This window comes from Pinus tabuliformis, chromosome 2_2 (genome assembly GCF_031772625.1).
Source record: "Pinus tabuliformis cultivar Carrire ecotype Pingquan chromosome 2_2, CPIR1, whole genome shotgun sequence".
Lineage (NCBI taxonomy): Eukaryota > Viridiplantae > Streptophyta > Pinopsida > Pinales > Pinaceae > Pinus > Pinus tabuliformis.
Window position 1 is genome coordinate 910,316,118 of NC_142300.1, and position 21,122 is coordinate 910,337,239.

At 36.5% G+C, this 21,122-nt stretch overlaps 1 protein-coding gene across 1 annotated transcript; it reads left to right on the forward strand.

The window, feature by feature from the left end:
• The first annotated feature begins 2,163 nt into the window (after positions 1–2,163).
• LOC149195971 (pentatricopeptide repeat-containing protein At5g16860-like) lies at positions 2,164–4,123 on the forward strand. Its single transcript, XM_089408084.1, has 2 exons — positions 2,164–2,409; positions 2,525–4,123. Exons 1-2 carry the CDS (start codon positions 2,164–2,166, stop codon positions 4,121–4,123), a joined length of 1,845 nt encoding a protein of 614 aa, XP_089264210.1.
• The last annotated feature ends 16,999 nt before the right edge of the window (positions 4,124–21,122 follow it).

The following is a 21,122-nucleotide window of genomic DNA, read 5'->3' on the forward strand; positions in this document are numbered from 1 at the left end:
CCGTACAATAATGTGGATATTGACCGCCCACAACACGTCAAAGTTATCAACAAAAAACTACATATCAAATGTCAAAGTAACTACCAAATAAAACAACGCATTCAATTTCCAAATATATTTCTAGTATTTGTTTCTTCATATTAATGTGGGGGCGATTTCATTGAACATTGATATGCTAGAGATTGAACTCGGACGTACTCTTCATAATAAAATTTAGTATTTATTTTATTTATAAATATGATTTTTATTTAATTTTATTTATTTAATATTATATAAATATCATTGAAAAAAATAAAAAATAAAAATAATAATATTATATAAAAATTAAAAAAAAAAAATATTTAGAGGTATAATCATTGATAATAAAAATTAAAATATATTTTAGAAAAATATAAAATTATTGATAATGAATATGATATATTCTCAAAATATTAATTAGTACAGCCATATAAATTAAATGATTTTGAGTATCAATACATAATAAGTATCAAAACACTCTATCTTACTTTTCAAATTGTCAAGAAAAACATAACTCACGAATACTACATGCACCCAAAAACATAACTCATTTCATATGTGACTTGTTTATATGACATTCTTCTAATTAATGAATATAATTGAAAGGGGAAAAATGTATAACTTTGAAAAGAAATTTCAACCTTTGGTTTTTGTATACTACTAATAATATTTGCAAATATTTGATGGAGATCAAATTCCTATGACTCACTTAAATTAATTTAAAATTATAAAATTCTATTCCTAAACAAAGACACTCATGTTTTTTTATTTGCTAATTTGCTAAGTTTTGTGAGTCTTGAATCCTGACTCATGGGCATCTAAGCCGTAAAAATCTTTTGGAGATGGATATTGTTGACATATGAATGTAAATTATTGAGTTCACAATATCACATCAATGGGGAGTCTTAGGTAAGTTGCTATCTGGTGGTATAGAGATTATTCTCACTGGTGGTATAGAGATTGTTCAATTTGAATTGGCTTCAAATCGTATAGTAGCAATCATCTTAAAAGTTAGGTTTTTTTAGGGTTCATGCCCGAAATTAATATCCTTATTGGTGATAATCTAAAGAAGAGATCGATTATTGGGCTTAGTTGGTGTACAGTTTGTAAAAGTGTGGAGGAGACAGTGGACCATTTGTTCCTTGTGTGTTCCATTCCCATTGTTATGTGAAATATTATGCATCACTCCTTGACTTTAAATTCTATGTGGCATGGCCCTTCATGCAAAGAAGCCTAGAAATCATGGTGGGAATATATTGCCACAAAAAACTAAGAAATCTCCCACCCACTATCTACTGTGGAATTTGGATTGCAAGGAATAATGATATATTCCAAGCAAAGTCACAAACTGTTAAAAGGGTGGAAACTTGAATCCCAGCTACTTATGATTTAATTCTTGAAGTTATATTGGCTCACTAACCCATAAATAATACTAATGAATAAGTGGATCACTCCTGCAACTAGGCTTATTTTGATGGGCCTTCCTTTGTTGGTGAGATTGTGTGGGTGTTATTGTTTTATATTTACGCCGTAAGGTGTTTCCCTCTGGGAAGAACTCCCTTATATGCCACCGTGTCTTATTTTCGACCATTGATCTGATGTGTTAGACGATTAAAAGAGATTATGCCGTTGGATCAGATCGTTGGAATTTTAATCAGTGCTGGTTGAACTCCCTGGTTGAATAGACCGCTTCAATTTTCTGTCCGAGTGCAAAGATCTGCGGGCCACGATGATTGGAGCGTATGCCAAACATGGACGCTCTGAGAAAGCCCTTGCTTTGTTTTATCAATTGCAGTGTGAAGGACTGGAACTGGAGTCTTTCGTTTTCCCCAGCGTTCTCAAAGCATGTGCCCATCTACGGGCTCTGCAACAGGGAAGAGGAATCCACTGTTATTTGATTAGAAGGGGATTTCTGTCAGATATTTCTGTGTGTAATGCTTTAATATATATGTACTCAAAATGTAGTAGTCTTGAGGATGCGCAGCGTGTGTTTGACAAAATGCCTGTAAGAGATTTGGTGTCCTGGAATGCCATGATCACAGGCTATGCTGTCGATGGGTTTGATGCCTGTAAGAGATCCCTGAGCGGAATTTTGGATTCCCTCAAACCATGTATGCTAATTGCACAAGTCTAGACAATGCAAGGATGGTGTTTGATAAAATCTCTGCACGGAATCTGTTTTCATGGTCCACGATGATTGGAGCGTATGCCAAACATGGACGCTCTGAGAAAGCCCTTGCTTTGTTTTATCAATTGCAGTGTGAAGGACTGGAACTGGAGTCTTTCGTTTTCCCCAGCGTTCTCAAATCATGTGCCCATCTACGGGCTCTGCAACAGGGAAGAGGAATCCACTGTTATTTGATTAGAAGGGGATTTATGTCATATATTTCTGTGTGTAATGCTTTAATATATATGTACTCAAAATGTAGTAGTCTTGAGGATGCACAGCGTGTGTTTGACAAAATGCCTGTAAGAGATTTGGTGTCCTGGAATGCCATGATCACAGGCTATGCTGTCGATGGGTTTGATGCCTGTAAGAGATTTGGTGTCCTGGAATGCCATGATCACAGGCTATGCTGTCGATGGGTTTGTGGATGAGGCCTTGAAGCTTTTTAGGGAAATGAGGTTAGTGGGTGTGAGGCCTGACATGATATCATGGAATGGGATGATTGGAGGGTTTGTTCGGAGTGGACATGGTGTGGATGCCATGCAGCTCTTTTGTAGCATGCAAATGGCTAGTGTAAACCCCAATTCGGTCACCATTGTTGAGATTCTCGCAGCATGTGCTGAGGTACGAGCTGTGCATGTGGGAAAGGAAATCCACGGTTATGTTATCAGACACCAATTTGAGGTAAATGTTCATATTGAAAACGCTCTAATAGATATGTACAGGAAATGTGGTTGTATCCAATATGCACGGCAAGTGTTTGACAAAATGTCCCCAAGAAACACAATTTCATGGAATATGATGATTGCAGGATACTTCGAACAGAGACATGTTGATGAGGCTATGAAGCTTTTTCATCAAATGGAATTGGATGGAGTAAAGCGGAGCACAGCTTCATGGAATGCAATGATTGCGGGTTATGCTCAGAATGGGCAAAGTAATGATGCCTTTAAACTCTTCCAGCAAATGCGGCGGTCAGGGGCTAAACCTACCTCGTTCACATTCGGAAGCATTCTTCTAGCATGTGCTAATTTAGCAGCTCTAGACCAAGGCAGGCAAATACATTCTTACATAATCATGACTGGATTTGAGTCAAGCGTCTTTGTGGGGAGTGCTTTAGTAGACATGTATGCTAAATCCCAGTGTTTAGGTAATGCTCTTCAGATTTTTGACAAAATGTCTGAAAAAAACACAATTTCATGGAATGCAATGATTGCTGGATATGCCCAGAATGACCATGGCAGCAAGGCGCTGAAACTCTTTCAGCAAATGCAATTGGCAGGTGTAAAACCAGATGTGATTTCCTGGAATGCCATGATTTCAGGTTATGCTCAGAATGGGCGCGGCAACGACGCATTGAGACTGTTTTGTCAAATGCATTTAGCAGGCATAAAACCAAACGCATTTACGTTTGGGAGTGTTCTTTCGGCTTGTGCAAAACTTGCTGCTCTGGACCATGGCAAGGAAATTCATGCATACATTATCAGAAGTGGATTCGAGGTAGACAAATTTGTAGAGTGTGCTCTAATAGATATGTATGCCAAATGCGGAAACATTGAAAATGCATATGGAGTGTTTAATAAAGCATCTGGAAAAACTGTGATCTCTTGGAATTCAATGATTGGGGGGTCTGCCATGCATGGGCATGTTGAGGACGCCCTTTCTACGTTTCATAAGATGCAGAAGGCTGGCGTAAAACCAGACCATATCACTTTCGTCGGTGTTCTGTCCGCATGCAGTCAGGCAGGCTTAATCCACGAAGGTTGGCAATACTTTGATTGCATGAAAAACTATAACATCACACCTCGCCTGGAGCACTATGCCTGCATGGTTGATCTTCTCGGCCGTGCTGGACAACTCAATGAAGCATATGGCTTCATAGGGCAGAACCTTGATGTATCCCGGGGCACTGTGTACATTATCTGTATCTTCATATAGGTACAAAGGATTGCATTTGCACCATTTTCAAATTGTTTTATATTTTAGACCCGGTGCCATCTGAGAAATGGACCAAGCTGAGTATCATGATGTATATTTTGTATAACTAGGACACATTTGGTGTGGGACTGGCTCTCTTTCCCAAGGGTAATAATCAAATTGTAAATCTCTCCTTGCAGAAAGTTTAAAGACCTGGTTGCCCTTGTGTTGCACACAGATAGGGCACTCCTTAGACAATTTAATTACCTGCACCAACAGAATTCACAGAAATGGCAGCCTGAATCAGTTATATATGTTCTTTCAAAAATATATTGATTTAATAATGCAAATGAGTGCTTGGTTTATCTCACCTTTGGCACACATTTGAAACAAAATAAGTGGCTACACGCTAATTGCTTCGGCTCCACAACGACATCTGCACATAGATTTATGGGTAGAAGTTTCAGATTTTGTTGTCTGTTGTTAGAATACAGATAAATCATTGAAATAACAATGTAAAAAAAACGAATATTCTAAGTACCCAGGCATATAGAACAAGTAAGTTCCTTATCGATAGCAGATGTTGATGATGCTTGTGTTAATACTTTGGAAATAGTGGGCATGTTCCCCATTGTTTTCTCTGTAGTATATAATATTGTTTTAATACCATTGGATCCATTAAGATTTGAAAATGGACTCTCTGGAAGGTTATGTCCATAGCTGTTGCAAGGAAAGAAACTCACTGATCATTACCTTTTTATAATAATCACCAAAACAAAACAAAGTAGCTTCTATTCAACTACTTCCAGGAACCCATTATTGACAGCTTGTTTTCTAAGTAAAATCTTTGTCATGTTCTTTATTTTACAGAACTGCAGACTGTGGATGGGGGTCTCTACCTTTCTTGATCATCAATGTCCCGCTTAGGCTCATCTTCGTTATTCTCCAGTACCTCAAGCAGGTACCCAAGATGATCGGTTGAAGGAAACTTGTTGAGATCTGCATAAGAGGATGAATGAAATTACTTAAATGCAAAGTGACAGTCTCTAGAGAACATGTCTTGAATAAGTCTTGAATAAGAATGAAGAGTAGACTGACAAAATAGTCAGCCTGCAAGCATGGAACAATTTCAACCAGTAGGTTTTTACTATTTAATTCATTTGACAGCTTGAGAATGGGCACCATACTGTAATCGGTAATAGGGCCTTGGAAGGGTATTAAAGGTGACAGATGCCACAACCAAGTATACTGATAAAATCCTTGATGTATCTCGGGGCACTCCTCAGACAATTTAATTACCTGCACCAACAGAATTCACAGAAATGGCAGCCTGAATCAGTTATATATGTTCTTTCAAAAATATATTGATTTAATAATGCAAATGAGTGCTTGGTTTATCTCACCTTTGGCACACATTTGAAACCAAATAAGTGGCTACACACTAATTGCTTCGGCTCCACAACGACATCTGCACATAGATTTATGGGTAGAAGTTTCAGATTTTGTTGTCTTTTGTTAGAATACAGATAAATCATTGAAATAACAATGTAAAAAAAACGAATATTCTAAGTACCCAGGCATATAGAACAAGTAAGTTCCTTATCGATAGCAGATGTTGATGATGCTTGTGTTAAAACTTTGGAAATAGTGGGCATGTTCCCCATTGTTTTCTCTGTAGTATATAATATTGTTTTAATACCCATTATGTCCATAGCTGTTGCAAGGAAAGAAACTCACTGATCATTACCTTTTTATAATAATCACCAAAACAAAACAAAGTAGCTTCTATTCAACTACTTCCAGGAACCCATTATTGACAGCTTGTTTTCTAAGTAAAATCTTTGTCATGTTCTTTATTTTACAGAACTGCAGACTGTGGATGAGGGTCTCTACCTTTCTTGATCATCACTGTCCCGCTTAGGCTCATCTTCGTTATTCTCCAGTACCTCAAGCAGGTACCCAAGATGATCGGTTGAAGGAAACTTGTTGAGATCTGCATAAGAGGATGAATGAAATTACTTAAATGCAAAGTGACAGTCTCTAGAGAACATGTCTTGAATAAGTGGGTATCCTAGGTTTACCTTTTGATGCCTTGGATTCTATTTCAAACTGTGGGAATCCATTGGTGAATCTATTCTCAAGGGGGTGAGAAACAATAATAGGTAGTGATGTTGTAGGTACATTTGGGTAAATATCCATTTCTTTCTTTACACCAGCTCTTTCCTTAGGAAAATAAATGTCATTTATAATCAAGCCTTCATAAAACTAGCTGCTATCATATTTCAGGTATTTGGCTCCAGAATATTTCATGTATGGCAAGGTTAATGAGAAGATGGACGTGTATTCCTTTGGAGTAGTTCTTCTAGAGCTAATAACTGGAAGAAAACCAATCAATGACAAGAATCCTAAAGGCCAAGAAAGCTTAGTTATGTGGGTAGGGCTCTAGTGTCCTTGCTTGTTTTGTATTTGATAATTTTGGATTCTTTTGGTTTCTTTGTCTTGGTTCAGAATCTTAATCTCTTGTAAATTTCAAAATTTAGGCAAGGCTTCTTGTTTTGTATTTGATAATTTTGGATTCTTTTGGTTTCTTTGTCTTGGTTCAGAATCTTAATCTCTTGTAAATTTCAAAATTTAGGCAAGGCCATTACTGGCAGCTGGCTCTGTAAAAGAACTTGCAGATCCACTTTTGGAAGATGCTTATGACATGAGGAAGATGAAGAGAATGGTCATTGGTGCAGCATGTTGTCTGAGACAGGCAGCTTAGTTTCGACCTCGAATGAACAGAGTAATTACTCTTATTCTCCTTAGTTTCATATATATGTTTCAGTTTCTGAACTTATGTCAAATTTAGTTGCTTGAAGACATTTCCTTTCCTGTGAGGAGTTAGTGCTAGAATTGTTTTTTCCCATAACGAAGAATGGCACATGAAATATCGAGTTAATATCCTTCTGACATAGAGTAAAGGGTGTTTAGACCTAGTGTTTAGGGTTGTAATCTAAACATTTGTTTAGTAGTTCAATTTGTAAAATCATCACCCTTAAACAGGTTAGCCCTAAATGTTGATGGTGGATTATGGCAAAATATTCAAATCCTCAATTGCCAATAATCTATTTTTCCATTAATGAAATATAATATTCTTTGAATATTAGCAAAAGAGATTACATCATATCTCAAACCAAAGCTTCAGTATGCAAATTACCCCTCCCTGAATAGGCAAGAAGAGCCAACATATCTGCTTTTGCTCCAATATCAAGAGAGTATATAGCTTTCCTGAGAATCACTATCCTAGCTGAAATCTAGATTGCAAGATTTGAATTGAAAGCTTTGGTTTCCCCAAATAAAGTGGCTTACCTTTGCATTAAACTGACTTTGTGAAATTTCAAACAATGGATAAATGTTAATGTAAGAACGTGAACTTATTCTTCCTCATTGTTTGTCGGTAACTTATTATTGCAGACTTTGAAATTACTACGAGGAGAAGGAGATGACCTACCTTATTAGACCAAGAGGTAATTGACAATGTCCATGGAATTAGATGAATTGATTGAGGATGAATCTGGAGAAAACTCTGGGAGTTGTGACATCCAAACTCATCTATCACTTGCAATGCTTGGAGTTGATGATGATTTGGTATCAAACAGTAGTCCAGATCAAAGTGTAAATCTTGTACATGAGAGCAGAACATTGGAAGATTATTTCTATGGACATTATGGCCGTTCAACAAGCTTTGATTGATTTAAATCTACTTCTCTGAGCTTCATATTTTTTCTTACTCCTTGCTTCTGTAAAAGCTTAAATATTTTATACTTGGTGTATTACTGTGAGCCAATGCCACTACTTAGCTATGTTCAATTTCAATCACTCTCCATATTGGCTGAAGTTGTGTCTGAAGTTGAGTGGAGTCCATGTAAAGTCGCTTGCCAATTCCTTGTATAAATGTGAAAGCCATTGGTGGTCACTCGTTTTGGTGACCCACTGGTGCTCACTAGAGCTGAAAATTTTTCTTGTCCTTGCCTTTGGAGAAATTGTATGTATGTGGAAGGAAAAGCAATTATGATATCGCTATTGATATGCCAAACCATTGTTATGTACTTTTTTAGGTCTGAAGATGTGTAACTTGTGGTTTAGCTTGGTACATTCTCTTGTATACCAGTTTACTTTGAATTTGTCAATATCATAAGCCCAATAGCGATTTAAGTGTATGTCTGCATGGCAGAACTGCATTGCGGTTGAACTTTTTCTAAAATTAAGTTGTATTTAAAGAAATATGGTGTCTAAAAAGCATAGAACTCCAAACATCAAATCTCTTTGCTCCTTGTAGGCTTGAACCAACATCTCTTCTAGAGAAATTCAACAATTCTAATTTAATAATCCTATCGGCCTCTCTTTGTACCTTTTGAGACAATTTCTAGTTCTAGATGGGACATATAACTCCAATGTGCTTTGTCCTCGTTACAGAGAACACAAAAATATTAATGCAGGGTATAACAACTATACCACTAGCACTACAAATCATTTCTGCTCAAAAAGGGGGATTTAAATCATGCAGTAGCTTAAGAGGGGCAGGGTCCAGCTTAAGAGGGGCAGGGTCCAGTTTCAAAAATGGCCTTACAATTGGACTAATCAAAATAAAATCTGATTCGCTTCATAGGCGTAGAGTAAACAGGTACCAATGAGGTAACGTGCAAGTGGACAATTAAATCATATTCAGCACAAGACCAGCCCTCGGCATACAATGCAATTGAAAGTCTTGTGTTATGAGCTCCGAACAAGATCACAAATGATATATTATTCACCAAATTTTAATCTTCCACAAAGAGACAGATTGATCCTCTCTGATTTGTCAAACAAATAAAAAAATACCAAAATTATGCATAGAATTATCTTTGAACTGTAAACACTACAGTATATAGTAACCTGGGAAAGTGATGAAGCACTCAATACCATACAAAAATAAAATTCCTTAATAGAAGAAAACACCACTGAAAATTGTGAAAAGCTGCCAAATGAACTTTTCCAATCTTTTAGATGTACAGAAACAAAGTCAGAAAACCTCTTCAAAGCTAAGCGCTTACTACTAGCCACATCCAATAGAAAAGGTTTTATGGGGCCTGATAAGATCAGAACTTGCTTGACCACGGTAAGATAAGCACCGTACCTACCTAATGTATAAAAGAAGACTGATAAGCTGGAGGAGGGGCAGGTAGTCTACTGCCAAAGTGATGGTTGCTGTAATTAGTAGAGGAATTGTAAGAATCGGAACCCAACAACGAAGGCCCCATGTTATCTGATGGATACATATATGGCCTTGGGAGCGAGACTGGAGTCCTATTTCCAACACCATAGCCTGCTCCATATAATCCTTGGTTTGATCTGTCATATGCATTTTGGCCCTGTAGGTTGTAGGATGTAACACCTGGAGCTGCACCAGAATATTGTACTCTATCCAAAGACCTATAAAAGCTTCTGTCTGCACCATTGGAAGAAGCATAAAGAGTCGGAGTTCTTTCATCTGCACTTAACGGAGGCATATATACACCAGCATTTCCTCCATTAGCACAAGGACACTTAGGTTGAGACTTAACAACACCTACAAACCTTTTTCTGTCAGCCTTAGCTTTCTCTAGCTGAGCTACACGCTTTTGAAGAGGATCTGGTGAGAACTGCGATTCAAGTTTGTGCTCCTCAATGCACTTTATAACAGCTCTGTAAGCAGAAAGCTCTTTTGTATTTACTTCATTCTGTAGCAGCAAATAAAAATATCGGTCAAAAAAGGAACTTCCGATATAACCAAAAATACTAAGCCAAAATGATCATCACATAACAAGACATTTTGTATAATAGTAATACAATCGTACTTGTGCAACAGTAGAGTTATTCCCGCTTTTTAAACTTGCCTGAGAAGCTTTATTAGCATCTTTCAGATATTCCTTCAACAAAGGAACAGGTGCAAACTTCTTTGTCAGCCCAAATGCATGAGCAAAGTTGACTGCCTCAATTTGTTTTCAACAAAGGGACAGGTGCAAACTTCTCTGTCAGCCCAAATGCATGAGCAAAGTTGACTGCCTCAATTTGTTTTCCACTATTGACCAGGGTTTCTACAACATCTGCATGAAATTGTCACAAAATTTTCAGCTAATCTGAATATGTCACAAACATTTGAAATACCAAAAGATAGTTTACTGTGAAAGAAAAAACAATACAGACAACTTCAACGGATTTGTCAATAAAGATAACAGATATGCCAGCTTGAGACCATTTTCGTAAGTAAACAGTTCCCCACTCATGAAAGGCCTTATGACACTTTACCATAGTTGATCATCTTCAGGTGCCTTTATTAATATCAACAAAATAACTTACATACAACTTTCTACCTCATAAAAAGATGTCTACCTAGTAGAGGCCACTCAGTATCTGCCTTGCATATGAAATGTTGAGATCTAAAGAAAAGACTACCAACCCCGTCAACTTAGAAACCCGTTCACTGGACTAAACAAAAAACGTTGGGAAGGTTTACTACAGCCAGGATTACCAAAATTTATCTTCAACTCAATCAGCCACAACCAAGTATACTGATAAAATCCACCAGTCCCTCAAAAAAACCAAGCTAGCCATGAATGCCAGAAAAACAACAAAAAGCCTATCTACCAAAATGGATGGAAATTTTGCCAGCCTAGCCACTGAGGCTAACATTACAGAACACCAACCAACCAACCTGGCATTTTTTATTCAAGTCCAAGGGAACGACAGAGTTCAGGTGTCTGCCTGCACCGTGCAAATGCAAGAACAAGCTTGCACAAGTCATCTTTATCAAACTCTGACGCAATTCCAAAAGTAGCTAGAAGTTGCAAGAAGGCCTGGGCCTCCAACGAATTGCCATTGGCAACATCTCCTTCAAGGTTTATCTTCGACTTCCATTCATGTGCAATACTTTTGGCTTGCTCCTTTATATTTAAGGGCAGAACTGGATGTTCAACACCCAAAATAGGATCTGCCAAAACAGGTACAAGAGATTCCAGTAATAATGTACAGGCCCGGCGTAGAGCCGGGAGCCCAGACTCTTTCTTGTCACTTGACTTTTGTTCAAGAGAATAAAACCCCTCCAAGGACTCTAACCGTGGTGGGTCAGTTGCAGAGTTTAATGCAGAGGGAACCTAATTGCAAAGCCCTATTTCCAATTGCAAAAGTCATTAAGAATGGGAAGAAAGGATTTAGGGATTATAATATCTGAAAATTTCTATTTTTAAAGTATTATAAAATGAGTTTAGATATTTATATAACAATAATAAGTGGAAATCAGAAAAAGAAAAAGAAAAGAAAAGAAATTGATTGGAGATAAACTTTTTATAATTTTGTAAATGTTATTGAGTTCCAATGCTCAAACAAAATATTTACAAAAGGTAATTCACTGGTCTGTGGATGAAGCAAGCATTTGGAGGCTAATTCGTGAAGTCTGACAATAAAAGAGGTGAAATTAGAATGAGTAATGATAAGACAGACATCCTTGTATAGAAATTGCAATGAGGTTCTTCTTAAAGGTGACTTAATTGTATCACATTGATTTTGACATGACAACATCAACAAAATGATATAAAAGTCGTTGCAACTAGTACATCTGTGTTTGGTGCATTAATCACTATATGAGATTGAAGGAATCTGGCGCATTCTCGATCAGAACTATTGCTTGATTGACAACAACATGAACCTTGTGTTGTACAACAATTGTATAATTGGTGCATTAATCACTGTATGAGATTGAAGGAATCTGGTCGCATTCTCAATCAGAACTATTGACAACAACATGGGCCTTGTGTTGTACAACAATTGTATAATTTGATTGTGAAGGATTTAAGGAGAAGTAATGTTGTTTTTTCTGATCCTAGCAAGGATTAGCAAATATACTATTTATTGGTCCCTTTGGTATACATTGTTTGGACCTTGTTTTCTCCCTTAATTGTAAGTGCATAAAAATATTAGATTCATAGGACAGGGTACCATTAATCATGTGATCCAATGATCTTGGACGTTTTTTATTGAATTCTTCAAAACTTATTTCCATTTGATCTTCCAAAATGTGAAGATAGTTTTATTGGTTGGAACAATGCTACAACTTACAAGTTATAATAACAGAGATTCTGTTCTGCATAATGCTTTCCACCTTGCAATCTTTTTGTGGATATGGTTAAGCAATATTCTCTTCGAGTAAAGAATAAATTATTGTGTGTAGAGTCATTGGGTTTACTATAGTAATGATCGTAACATTTTGTAGTCTTTTGTTTGTTGTTATGTGGTTTAGTGGTTGAGACAGTGCATTACCATGTTAATGACCCAAAGTCAAACTTAGAGATTAGAGCCCTCAATTATAAGTTGGTTGAATTTTATGAGATTTATATGCAATATTAATTCAATAATTAAAAACAAAATTAGACTTAAGCACCCTAAATAAACTTCAATTTATACATCTTTAGAATCTCATTTATGCTACATATCTGCATCTTATGTACATTTTTCCATTCCCATGTCGGAATTGTTCCTCAATTTATGCCTTACAGCGTTTCCTTTGCAACATTTGGTGCAAATGCTAGTTAATAGAGAATCATTCCTATAAACTTCAATGCGGGCTAGGTAGGGGCACTAATAATTATGCAAAATTACTCAGTCTTAAACTATTTCTCTTGTTCATTATTGAAAAGGGATTCAAAAGGCTACAATTTTTTTGGGAATCTTTGGTTGTTATTGTTGGACACCTAATCCTTTAAGGGTTATGGTGTGGAAGATAAGAACTCAAAGGGAGTCCAAGAGACGTTGGAATATGAATCCAACAGTCATATGAGTGTATTATATATGTGTATCATTTGTTAATAGTAAAGGTATTCACACTTTACCTTATTTGGTTGTCCACATTCCATGTATATCTAACATGGTATCAGAGCTCGCGAATTCCTTCCCTGCTCTTAAGCCACTAGTTTTGTGGCCATTGTGCATTTCAGTTCTTCCATCCTAACCTTTCCATAACACATATCAAAGGCCTCACTTTAAATGTGTCTACAATATCTACCATCCAATTAGGTTTTCTTCTTGTCAGTGACATTTAATAACTTCTACATTTTCGCTTGTCCTCCCTAGCGCTCATGAAAATCTGTTAGTGCATTTGGGTGCTAATTTTTCCACTATTTGCTACCTTTTCTAATGCTTTTAAGCCCTTCTCATGACCATCGTGAGCCTATTACTGTCAACCTCCACTCCATATAAGGCGTTACTCTAAGCATTTTTAGCATTCTACCGCTCTTTCCGACACCTTTATTTCCCTGGCCTGGTAGAAACTCATCGATCTCCTTATCTCTCTTATTATGATAACTATGTCCATTGTTTTATTAGTGCGTATGCACATCCAACATTACCCAGGCATTAATGCATCGTCCTAGTTGTAACGTTTCTCTTGCAGAATTGTATCATTCAGTTACTCCATCTTATCAATAAGTCGCTTTATTCTTTAAAATTTGTGTTGTGTGGCATTTCATTCAGAATTCAAAGCTACAGGATGTCTATCTTGACAATTTAAGTTGTCATCTTGACAAAATTGTTCCATTCAATCTGTTTATAGCAGATTCAGGAGCCATGAGAGGGTTCCCTAATGCACCAGCATAGCCAGTTGAATGTAGTACCTCCAGAATCAAACTTTGGGGATTGTTCGAAATTTTTATAATCTCTGATTTCACTTTCGCTAGCAGTTCCTTAACCTCCCTGTCAAGAAAAATTGTGTTCCTCACACTATCAATCAACAATTCTACCATCTCAGAGAGATAGGTTTTGAGAGCATCGAAAGTGTAGCCCATATTTTCTTGGGATTCTGATGTTGTAACATTCCCTCCGATGGCTTCCACCTCGCGCACCATCTGAAGATGGCTTCGATTCTTTGTAGTTTTGAACGCCATTCGTTCCATGAGGTGAACGGGGTCTCATACACAGAACCATAATCAATGTACAATCCAATTGATGCAGTAGAGCTCAAAGAGTTTTCAGTTGCAACTTTGAGACCATTTGGAAGGGTCGTGACATGGAAAGCTACAAATGTTCCAAAAGAAGATCCTAAGTGTTCCAAATTCCTATTTTTACTCTCCTTTTGGTCTCTATCCCTAATAATAGTTTCCTATTTCTAATGATTTCTCATTTTCTATACTTCATAGCTTCCTTTACCTTCTGAGCCTCCTTCCTTAATTTATCTTGGTCTATTGGGATGAGGTCCTCATATATAAATATTCTAGTCCTTTTACGCTTGGAAATTTACTAAGTATGGAAATCTTTTGTTCATTATAGCTTCTTTATTAAATTCAACCCTTGTCAACCATGGTTAACCATGATCAACCATAATGGTCAACCAAGATCTCTATGGTTAGAATGGTTTAAAATGATTAACCAAGATCAACCATGGTCAATTGAGATCAACCATGATCAACCAAGGTCAAGCAAGGTCAACTAAAATTGACATGGTTAGAATCGTTGAACATGGTAAACCAAGGTCAACCATGGTGAACCATAATATATATCTATGGTTAGAATGGTCAAACATGGCGAATCAAGATCAACCATGGTCAACTATGGTTGAACATTGTCAACCATGATCAGTCATGTTTCACCAAGGTCGACTCTGATCGACCATAATGGTCAATCAAGATTTGTATGGTTAGAATGGTCGAACATGGCCAACCAAGGTCTTTATGGTTGAATATGGTCAACCATGATTTCCAATCAAGGTCTTCATGCTAAACCATGATCAACCATGGTCCACTATGACCAACCATGGTCAACCATTATCAACCATGGTCAACCTTTGTTAATGAGAATATGATAGCATCAACCATGGTCAACCATTATCGGTTGTGGTTGAATATAGTTAAACATGATCAACTAAGGTCAACCATGGTCAAGCAAGGTCAACTAAGATCGACTTGGTTAGAATCATTGAACATTATAAACCATGGCGAACTATAATATATATCTATCGTTAGAATTGTCAAACACGGTGAACCTAGATCAACCATGGTCAACCATGGTTGAACACGGTGAACTAAGATCAATAATGGTCACCCATGATCAATCATGGTTCACCATGGTCGAATGTGATCGACCATAATGGTTAATCAAGATCCGTTGATCAATAATGATCAACCATGGTCCACCATTATCAACCATGGTCAATCATGATCAACGATGGTCAACCATGACCAATCATGGTTCACCATGGTCCACTATGATCGACAATAATGGTCAATGAAGATCCATATGGCTAGAATGGTCGAACATGGTTAACCAAGGTAATTATTGTTGAATATGGTCAAGGATAATGGTCAATCAATGTCTCCATGCTAAACCATGGTCAACCATGGTCCACCATGACCTAACATGGTTAACCATTGTCAACCATGGTTTATAATATATTTTCCTTGGGTTTAATATAAATCCCTTGGGTTTATAATCATGGTCAACCATGGCCAATGATGGTCCAATGTCACATTGTGACAAAGATTCTCTTAGTATGGAAATCAACCATGGTCAACCATGGTCCAATGTTGCATTCTGAAAAGGATTACCTCAATATGAAAATCAACTGTGTTCCAACATCACATTGTGAAAAATAGTGTCTCAATAATAATGGTCAACCATGGTCATGTTGTGACAAAGATTGTCTATTAACCTATTAGATTTATAATATTAATCCCTTGAGTTTATTAATCTAAGCGTTCATTTTCCTAATAACTAATTAATTATAATTATTAATTAATTAACTAATTATTATTATTTATTAAATAAATAATTATTATTATTATTTAATTACTTAATTAATTATTTATTTCAAAAAATTAATTTATTTAGTTTATTTAAATAATTAATTAATTATTTAAATAATTAATGAATTCTTTTTAAATAATTAATTGTTTACTGAATAAAATAATAATAATTATTCACTTAATAATAATATTTACATAATTAATTAATAATGAATGAAAAAAATGAATGAATAAGTTGATTCATTAATTGAATTTATTAAATAATTAGTCAATTCATTAAATAATTAATTTTTCATTATTAATAATTATTAATAATTCACTCATTTTTATTATTAATAGTAATAAATAACTAATTTTAAATATTCTTTAATTAATGATGATATTAAATTTAATTTACATATTGATTAATAATAATAATCGTATCTATAAGATTTCAGCTTATATCAACCACATTTAATAATTTGGTTGTGTTAGTTATTATTATTATTATGATTGTGGAATGATACAAAAATCTAATCAACATTAGTCTGTGACAAACATTTTTGCAATGTTACATTACATTGCAATTTATCCAACATCACAATGCATCATTACAAAATTAGTCAATCACATTTACTAATTTTGTTGACTATGTTTGACAATCAACACTCTTCAACTTTGGTAAAACATAATCGCCTTTCAATAATATTGATTAATATTAATAATCAAACATAGTCAACCACATTGGTCAAACATAGTTCACCATAATGGTTAATCAAGGTCTCTATGGTAAACCATGCTCAAATATGGTCAACCATCAGCAACCATGGTCAACTAAGGTCATCAAAGATCAACATGTTAGACTGGTCAACCAAGGTCAACCATGGTAGACCATGATCAACAATGGCAAATCATTGTCAACCAGTGTCAACCAAGATCAAACATGATCAACCAATGTCAACTAAGATCAACATGGTTAAAATCATCAAACATAGTTAAACAAGGTCAACCCTTGCCAACCATGGCTAACCATGATCAATCATAATGGTCAACCAAGATCTCTATGGCTAGAATGGTTGAACATGGTCAACCAAGACCAACCATGGTTAACTATTTTCAACCATGGTCAACCAGTGTTAATGAGAATATGCTAGCATCATCCATTGTCAACCATGGTCAACCATTATCAACTGTGGTTGAATATGTTTAACCATGATCAATCGTGGTTTAATATTTTCAACCATGATCAACTGTGGTCAACCATGATCATAGTATCTATGGTTAATTATGGTCAACCATAATGGTCAATAAAGTTATCTATTGTTGAAATATGGTCAATAATGGTCAACCCTCTTCAATCATAGTCAAATCCATCAACCATCTCAACCATTAATGTAACCCTTTTTGTAACATTAGCATTTGCATTAATGTAAGATTGACGAGGGACAAACTCGTCACACTTCATCAGCCTCATCAACCCTCGTTAACCATGCTCAACCATGGTCGATGAATTCAACCCATGGTGTCAGGTATAACTAGCACAACCACATTTAATAATGTGGTTGATATATGTATATTGATGACATTTTCCACCTTTTATAAGCCAATAGGTGTATGAAAATGGCATTGATCGGTATATCAACCACATTGGTAATTGTAGTTATGCTAGTTTAGTCTTTTATCATGTTGTGGAGTGGATTTTGGATACACTAGGTAGTCAAGGGGAGTTTTGCATTTAGATCTATCAATGAGTAAATAGGACCAACCTCTTGGTGAAGAGAGTTTGTTCCTAGATCAAATGAATCAAGGAAAATAATTGAAGAAATTCAAGTGGGTAGAAGGTGGGGATAAAAATACCATATTTTTTCACATCGCTGCTTCCAAATGAAAAGCCACAAATTCTATTTGGAAAATTTAGAATGAATAGGGCAGGTTACTTACATCTCTCAAGGACATCAAGAAAGTGGCCTTTAGATACTTTAGACAACAATACAAAGAGTCAGAGGAGGACAAAATTTTAGAAAAAATGGAGATGGCAAGCTTATTCCCTCATCGAGTCAATGATGAAGATATCAACCTCACGGATTTCCCTGCTATTGAAGAAGAACTCTTACACATTCTGAAAGAGATGGAAAGAGATATTAAGCTCGGGCTCGGACGGGTGGCCTATTGAGTTATTCGTCTCCTTCTTCGACATTATGGGCCTTGAGATTCTCCAAATGGTGGAATAATCTCGCCGCTCTAGCCTCATTTTAGGTGTCATCAATACCACTTTCCTTACTCTCATTCCCACAAATCACAATCTCTAGGCTTTTCTGATTTTAGACCTATATCTCTCTATAATCTTTTTTATAAAATGATTTCAAAGTTAATAGCTAACAAAGTTAAAAGGATAATTTCTCCGTATATCTGTCCGGCGCAATTTGGTTTCCTTCCTCACAGGAGAATTCAAGATGTGGTAGTGATTGCACAAGAAAGCATACACTCTATCAAATCAAGTAACTTAAAGGCTTGTCTTATGAAAATAAACCTTCTGAAGGCTTATGCTCGGGTGGACTAGGACTTCCTCCGCATGATTGTTCACAAAAAAAATTTTCCAGTTGATTTAACCCCGTACAGAAATTACCTGCATACGAATTCTAAAAAAAATAAAATAAACAATGCAAGAGCATAACACATAAAACACATATACGCAGAGATTTTCCACTGGATCCCAAAACTGGGACTACCAGCTTGATTTTTCATTATGTTCCTTTCAATGTTACAATACATATTTATACATGTCGAAGCATCCAATACCATGGACCAAAAACCATCACGTCCAAAACCATGGACCGAAAACCATCGCGTCCAAAAACATGTGCGAAAATCATGCAAAAAACCATAGGTGGGTCTGCCCAACCTAACATAAGGTCTAAAACCAAACTTTTTTGGGGCACTGCCCCGGACCCATGGAAAATTTTAGGGGCTAATGTTCGCCCAGTGGGCTAATTTTCCTTGATTTTTCCAAAAAAAGATTCGCCAATTACCAATTTTTATAAAAGACGATTCGCCCACATTTTAGAATATAAAATCATTTTACCTCAAAAATCGCCAACATTATATAGAGACTATATATAAAATCATTATAGATTTGAATAATTTTACAAATATATCAATACACATTTTATAGTTTGCATATTAGGGATTAGTGAGATTCGCCAATGTTTTTAAACTTCAAAAAAAATTTCCATCCTTAAAATTTTCCTTGCCCGGACCCCATAAATTGCGGTTACGGGTACACCTCAAGCCCCCTGTTAACTACGTGGAAAGAGTATAACACAATCCAACATTCTCCCACTTTTTGTTTTCTTTCCACGGGGGACCACAAGAGAGCTTAGTCATTTTTCCAGCCCCGAAATGCCCATTGTCTCTCTACACCAAGAGAACTTCTCAGAGCTCACAGATTTTGTCAATGCATCTGCAGTATTCTTCAAAGTTTCGACCTTTACTAGCAACACCTTTTTGTCTTCTATCATATCCCTCACAAAGTGATACTGAACATCAATGTGCTTTGTCTTTGAATGATATGCAGGGTCCTTTGCCAAGAAAATTGCACTTTGGCTGTCACAGTCTATCCTTATAGCTTCATGTACTAACCCCATACTTGAACACAATCTCTGCAACCAAACTGCTTCCTTGCTTGCATGAGTGTCTGCCATGTATTCTTCCTCTGTAGTTGATAGTGCCACTACAGATTGTTTCTTACTCATCCAATTGACTGCACCTCCAAATAGGTTAAACACATACCCACTTGTAGATCTTATCTGATATAGATCTCCAGCCCAGTCTGCATCAACAAAGCCATGAATATCCAACACTCTATCCAATCCTGGTCTTCCTTGGTAGCACAAACCATAATCACTAGTGCCACGCAAATACCTGAAAACCCGCTTCACTGCTATCCAATGTTCCTTTCCTGGTTTTGACATAAACCTGCTCAATACTCCCATTGCATGTGCAATGTCTGGTCTAGTACAGACCATTGTATACATCAGGCTACTGACTGCACTTCCATATGGAACACGGGACATGTCCTCTTCCTCTTCTTGTGTCTTGGAACACTGTTCGACAGATAACCTCACACCTACAAGAATAGGAACCTTCACCGGTTTACTATCCTACATATTAAACCTCTGCAGTATTGTCTCGAAATACTTCCTCTGGTTTAACCAGAGCTTCCTCTTTGCTTGATCTCTTTTAATTTCCATGCTCAAAATATAGTTTGCAGCACCAAGATCTTTCATGTCGAATTTGGAGGACAATTGGGTCTTCAAATCCTGGATAACTTATTTGTCATTTCCAACCAGCAACATATCATCAACATACAAGACCAGATAAATAAAACGGTCACCAATTAATTTAAAATACACATATTGATCTGCTCTACTTCTGGTGAAGCCAAGTCCCTGTATAAATGTATCAAATTTCTGATACCACATCCTTGGTGACTGTTTTAATCCATACATAGACTTCTTTAACTTGCATACCAATTCTTTCTTACCCTTCACTACAAAGCCTTCAGGTTGCTTCATGTATATTTCCTCTTCCAGATCCCCATAAAGAAATGTTGTCTTTACATCCATCTGTTCTACCTCAAAATCAAAAGTAGCAGCAATAGATAAAACTAATCTAATAGCAGTTACCTTGGCAACAGGAGAAAAAATATCACCAAAATCAATTCCCGACACCTAAGAATAACCTTTTGCTACCAATCGAGCTTTTTATTTCTCCACCTTTCCTTCTGCATTTGTCTTCTTCTTGAACACCCATTTGCTGCATATGGGTTTCCTTCCAACTCGCAACTCCACCAGATCCCAAGCCTCATTTTGTGCAAAGATGCCATTTCATCAACCATGGCCTCTTTCCAGATTTTTCCATCCTCTGAGTCCACTGCTTCCTTCACAGTTCTGGGATCATCATCAGTAACAGACAAAGCAAAATTTGAGCAGAAAGCAGATGGACTATACCTTTCTGGTTGCCTTCTTTCTCGAACTGATCTTCTCACAGCCGGAGTTTGTGGCTCTTCATCTTTTGATTCCTCTGTTGTAGAGTCCAATTCTTCCTCCTTTAGCTCAAACTCTATCTTCTCAGGTTCCTTTGGTTGGACTTATGTTTATAACATCTTTTACCTCTCTGAACACCACATCTCGACTGTACACAACCTTCCGTGTGGCTGGGTTCCAAAGCTTATAACCTTTTAAACCATCCTT